Source organism: Talpa occidentalis, unplaced genomic scaffold (genome assembly GCF_014898055.3).
Source record: "Talpa occidentalis isolate TD23 unplaced genomic scaffold, MPIMG_talOcc4v2.1 talOcc4.17, whole genome shotgun sequence".
NCBI lineage: Eukaryota > Metazoa > Chordata > Mammalia > Eulipotyphla > Talpidae > Talpa > Talpa occidentalis.
Genome location: NW_023601754.1, coordinates 20,332,260 through 20,338,259, shown reverse-complemented (window position 1 = coordinate 20,338,259; position 6,000 = coordinate 20,332,260). Strand labels below are relative to the sequence as shown.

Below are 6,000 nucleotides of genomic sequence, written 5' to 3'. Positions count from 1 at the left end.
AGAAAAGGGAGAACCAGGAGAGGGGTGGAAGGACAGGAGGGGGAGGGGAGAAGGAAGCGACTGAGGGAGCAGAGAGGAGGGAGGGGGGAGGGTGGACAAGAAAAAGAGGTGGAACAAGGCGAAAAATCCCTCTCCTGCCCCCACCGTGGAGTTGCGCAACCCATCCGAGCGGGGATTGGCCGACGGCAAGTGAAGATGTCCCGCCCCGCGGCCCAGCGGCCAATGGCAATGCACGATGGGCAGGGCCACGTCCCGGGGGACCAATGGCCGTTGGGGGGCGGGGCGTCGCGGCCCGGGCCGCGCGCGCTCTCGGTGCGCCCTGGGAGCCTCCGCTGCGCCGGGTGCTTGGAGCGCGCGTCTCTGCTTCGCTGCAGCCGCGGTCGCCGTCGCCTGCCCGCCTGCCCTCGGCGCGTCCTCGCCGCGCTCCAGTCCTTGCGGCCGGCCCGGGGCGTGCACGGTCGCTGCGGGCAGCGTGTCCTCGCTGAGGCCCGGAGGCGATGGCCACCAAGATCGACAAAGAGGCTTGCAGGACGGCGTACAACCTGGTGCGCGACGACGGCTCGGCCGTCATCTGGTGAGGAGCTTCCCACTGCTCTCCAAGCCCCTGTCCCCGAGCTCGCGAGGGGCCCGGGGCGCCGAGCCGTCATCCAAATCGGCAGGATAAGGGCCCTTCCTTGCTGTCGTCTGCATCCTTAACCCAGGACAGCCAGAGCATCTCTTAGATGGTCCTGCCCCGGGCAGCTGCCAACGCTGATGTGTGTGTGTGTGTGTGTGTGTGTTTTTCTTCTCTCAACCCAAAGGGTGACTTTTAAATATGATGGCTCCATCATCGTCCCCGGCGAACAGGGAGCGGAATACCAGGACTTCATCCAGCAGTGCACAGGTAGGGAGACACGCCTTCGGGGAGGACTTACTATTGATCTTTGGGGGAAATTGGCAACATCCCCGGGAGCCACCCGCGGACACCCTGTGTGTGCCTTTGGCGCTGAGCGACGGAGGCAATCAGATTTGAGCGGTTCCAAGCCTCTTAAGAGAGACTTTGGATTTACAGAGCCACCGGAGGTAACCGCCTGGCCTTCTTGCTGCACAGTACTCTCCAGGAGGGACAGTTGCAGAAAATGCACAACTAATCTGTAGCGTGAGCGGTCAGAATAGCCGTCTGTTCTGGGGTAGATCGCTGCTGGCTGGAGGGGCGCACAGAAAGCTAGGGCAGGGAAGGCAGCTGGAAATGCCCCATATTTTGATCTGAGAGGTGGTTACACAGGTGTATATAGAAACGAGAAGTCACAAGCCACATCCTTATGATGTGCACTCTGGGCACTTCCCCAGGGAGTGTGGAACCATTGACCTGTGTCCCACCCTGGTTGGGCCCACAGTAGAAGTAAAGGCTCAGCATCATTGGTAATGGACCCTTTCAAGCTGAGACTGGAGAATGGACTCTCCCCATCTCTGATCTCCAGCTTGGAAACATACATTCAGACAAAGGCAGCACAGCCTGGCAGTTAGGGCGGGGATTGGGTGAGTTTGAATCCCAGAAGTAGCCACTTCCTACCTGTGTGTTTTGGGACAAGTTGCTTAACCTCTCAGGGCCTGATTTCCTCACCCCATAACCTGAGAGAGCTGTTGTTAGAATAAGTGAGTGTAAAACGCTGAGGCAAGCTGCATGGTCATTTGTGAAAGAAATGAAAAAGTACAGGATTGTGCTGTACACACATTGTGCTGTACACATGAACATCATGTGACTGTTCCTTTCCTTAATGGCTTTCTTAATCAAGTGATATTTTGCATTTAGTTGAATTCAATGAATATTTACAAAATGTCTGCTGTGGGCTGGAGGGTACTAAGGTGTTCTGTTTTAAATGTTCTCCCTACTTAAACATCTTCCTGAGAGCCGCCTGTTAGAGGTCACTCATTGCTTTCCAAAGGATTGGTTTAAAATAGCGGAAGCACAAAGTACTGTAACAACCGATATTTAATAAGGTACAGAGAGGGCATTTGTGGAGAGTTAGTGGGGCCAGGATTTGAACTCAGAAATCCTATCTGTCCATGACCTCTATCCACCAGCCACTGGGGTGGATGCTTTTGCAAGTGGAGTAAGTACAAACTCTTGATCCCTGCTTTCCCCTATTTAGTGTGTGATTAGGAACTTCAGCTGTATTTTGTGTCTCCAAGCTGCTGAGACTTTGTCTCCTGGGCCAGCTTCCCTCCTTCCTAACTCTGGGACAGTAAACCCAAAGTTTCTCTGCTCCCGCCTGCCATCTATCACTCCACCCCCTATCACCCGGTTCTGCTTCTGAAGCTATTGTTCTCTACACCAAGTGGAGAAGGTGACCCCAGGAAGAAAGAGAACATCCTGTGGATAGATTCCTAACAGATGCTCCCGGCCGCTGGGCCAGCCTGGAAGGGCTTGGGAGCCATGCGGTTAGCGAGCACTTCCTTCCTCCCTTGGGCTTTGCGGGGTTTTCTCCTCTGACCCTGCCCCCAACAACTGGGATGGGAGCTGGGGGTGCCAGCAGGGGAGGGGGAGCTTAAAATGCTTTCCCTGCTGCTTGTTGATCTTATGAATGGGCTGTGGGATATGAGTGGGAGCTGAGGGCTCCGTCTGCTTCAGCTGGAAGTCTGCCTTCCTTCCCGGCCATCTGTTGGACAAATGCATCAGCGACTTTTGGTGGCACTGTCTGCTCTTGTTCTTCTTTGAAAAACGTGTTAAACCCCGCCACCTGTCCTCATGACCCAGCGAAAAGGGATCGAACTTCGATTAGTATCTTTCAATATGTCTGTCACCACACTTGACCTGCTGTGTCTCTGGTTCAGAGATTGTTCTCCTTTGATACTTGAGTAAACCAAGGCCCAGAGAGGTGGTGTGACTTGCCCAAGGTCACACAGCCCAAGGTCATACAGCAGAACTAGGGCTTTCTCCCAAGAAGGCTGGCTCTGAGACTCATGCCCTTGGCCTCTTTGCTCTAAGGAAGTGGTTTTGATTCTCGTCTCCAGACCATGTGGCTTCTTCAGCAATGTAGCTGGTTCTGGCTTGGGCTTGTGGGGTTGCTTGCAACTTACAAGTGACATGTTTCTTGCTTGCGTGAGGCAAGGAGGGCTTCTTGCGGTTAGGCGTCCAACTGGCCTGAGGGCCCTATGTATAAGAAAGGCTCCCATCCAGGCCCAGGCTTCCCATTTCCAAACACCTTCTCACAGGTGTGCAGGGGACTTGGTGGTGAAGCAGCACTTGGTGTTCTCCATGGGCTGGGGGCGGGCCAGAGGGGCTGGGTGTATGTGAGCCTGTCCTTTGGGCTTTCTTTCTTTCCCTCTTCAGTATTTTCTCATGAAGCACATGCCTTTCTCTCTCAACTTCCCTCATCTGTAGTCTTCCTTCTTCCATCCTTCCCTCAGAGTTTTCCAGAAAGGAGTCTACCTGATCCCACCTCCCCCGTCAGCTGTCCTCTGCCCCTGGCTGGCCTCCCCTAGTCCACAGCAGCTATTTTCTGGAAGAACGTTCTATTTGAAGGTCTCTGGATGCTCCTCTTCCTGTTTCTTTGGGTTTGGAGTGCTCATGCCCCCCACTGGCTCTTTTGGTGCTGGACTCACTTGGCCCTCCTTCTGGACTCCAATCTTGCTTCAGGTCCTGCTGTTAGTACATATGGCTGGCCAGCAATCTCAGGTGTGGAAGAAAAGCCAGATGTAGATGTAGATTAGCTGCAGCAAAAAGCCAACCTGTATCTGCCCTGGTAGCAAAGTCCAGGGCAGGAACTCAGTTACACCCTCTTCCACCCCCCCTCCTTCCTCCTTTCTCGCCTGTCTTGGGGCAAGAGGTCAAGTTCTCCCTAAGTGGTGGTACAGAAGGTTGCCAACCACCCAGTTTCCAGGCAAGAGGCGGAGCTGACCCGATGGGGAGGGGTGAGGAGAGCCCCTGGCTGGTGACTGTAGCGTGCATCCCCACAATGACAGACCTTCCTTGCTTTGTCCTGTGCCTGCCCTGAACCAACCCTTGGGACTCTGGTGGGCCACCCTGGAGTGGGAGCGGAGCAGCCCCACCCAGACCAGGAGACCATGAGGATGGCAGCTTCCTAAGGGGAGAAGACCTGCTTCAGGATGAGGAGCAAGCCCAAAACAGGTGCCCCTCAGGATCACCCCCCTCTGTCCTCTGTTGCACATCTCTTATAACTCTCTCTTGTCTTATGTCTCTTCTACCCCATACTACCCATTGTTGGAGGAACTGCCTAACGCACATGTGTAATCAAATCCCTCCACTGCTCATGAGTTTTCTCTGGCGCCCCTCTGCCCTTTGGGTTTAGCACAGGCTGTCTGGTCAGCCTCTCATCAGTTCATCCCACCACATCTCCTGCCCAGTAGCTTCCACACCCTCCTATGTGCACCTGCTGCCTGATACCATGTGACACTCCCACCCTGGAAGTCTTTGCTTTTGATGTTCCCTTCAGGTGGAGTTTCATCTAGGGTTCAGCCACCTGCCCTAGATGGGTGTGATCCCTTTGTTTCAACAGCCAGGACACTGAATCAGAAAAGCTCGGGAGTCACATCCCAACTCTGCCTCTCATTCGCTGTGTGGGCAATTATATCCCTCCCTCTGTGCTCCAGTTTTCTGGTCTTGACAGTGCCTGTCTCTGAGGGTGATTGCATGGTTAACTGCAACAGTGCATTTGAAAAGAGAGCAGTCCCCTGATGCACACTGGCTGCCATCATCATTACTTTTTATGTCATTATTTTTACTTTCTAGCTCTTAGGGTACCATTGTGCTTTCTGTTTCGAATTTCTAGTGCATGCCCCAGCTTGCACACAGTAGGTACTCAGTTCCACATGACCCACAGTGCCAGCCCGCAATTGGCACCAAGCATGTGACCCCCCTGTGGACATACATTAGATCTTTGGGGCCGTTCTGCATGCAGCAGGCACAGTTGACATAGTGGTTAAAGGCATCAGCTGGCCTGGTTCAGATACCAGCCAAATGACCTGGTCAGCCTTCTGCTATAATGTGGTGGTTAGGAGGACTAAAGAAGCACGTCTGCAGTGCCGAGGACATAGTCAATGCTCTGTCAATATTAATTACTCCGGTTGTCATCTCACTGGTGGTATTAATTGAGGAGGAAGTAGAATAGCCCACCAAGGGCACAGAAAGGTGGGAGAGTGAAGAGATGGTGGGAGGAGACGGGGGCTTCGCTTCGCTGAAAGGCCTCCTGTTCCCCTGACACAGTCAGGGAGTCAGGAGGAGCCAGGGCTCAGCTGGCAAAGGCCATGGGAAAGGAGCCATTTGCCAGACTGGCTGGACACGTGGTCTCTCTGATTGTAGCAGAAAGCGCTTATAAGTCATGTAGATGTGATGAGGTAGTGAGTTGAGCTGACTATGAAGACCCATTTTAGTTTTGTACCTTACAAACAATACATGTGCTTTATAGAATATTCAGAAAGCAAGACTAAGCAAAAAAGAAGAAAATAAGGGCCTCCCCGGTGGCGCAGCGGTTGAGCACTGGGTTGCGAAGCTGCCCACGGCCTCTGTGGCGCCGGTTCGATCCCCGGCTGCTCCCCGGCCACCAGAGGAGGGTCCCACATGGCGCGCAGACCTCTCCTGCCGCCCGCTGCTCCCCTCAGCAGTGTACTTCGGTCCTTCTGCCTGCTCTGCTCCCCGCTCTGGCTCTGGTGAATTCTCTCACCCTCCCGCGCTTCTTACTGTACCCAGTGCATGTATAAACAAAACAAGCAAACAAGTAAATAAAAATCATAAATAAATAAAAATACATGCCTCTTAAAAAAAATAAAAAATAAAAAAATGTTTAAAAAAAAAAAAAAAGAAGAAAATAAGAACAGATATAGTTCAGATACAGTTTTCCCACTCAGAAATCAGCTTATTCGCCCTTTTGTTCATTCCTTCTCTGTTCATCCATTCATCCATCCATCGTCCATCCATCCATCCATCCATCCATTCAATAGACATGAGTGGCCACTCCGCAGGACACTGCCTAGATACATATAGGGCATGGACAGAAGTAG

At 53.0% G+C, this 6,000-nt stretch overlaps 1 protein-coding gene across 1 annotated transcript in view; it reads left to right on the top strand.

Annotated features, from left to right (window-relative positions):
• The first annotated feature begins 320 nt into the window (after positions 1–320).
• COTL1 (coactosin like F-actin binding protein 1) overlaps positions 321–6,000 on the top strand; it is a 40,863-nt gene continuing 35,183 nt past the window's right edge. Inside the window, exons 1-2 of the mRNA XM_037516269.2 lie at positions 321–574; positions 801–883. Of these exons, the coding sequence (XP_037372166.1) occupies positions 498–574; positions 801–883 (160 nt within the window). The 5' untranslated portion in view covers positions 321–497. The remainder of the gene's footprint in view (positions 575–800; positions 884–6,000) is intronic.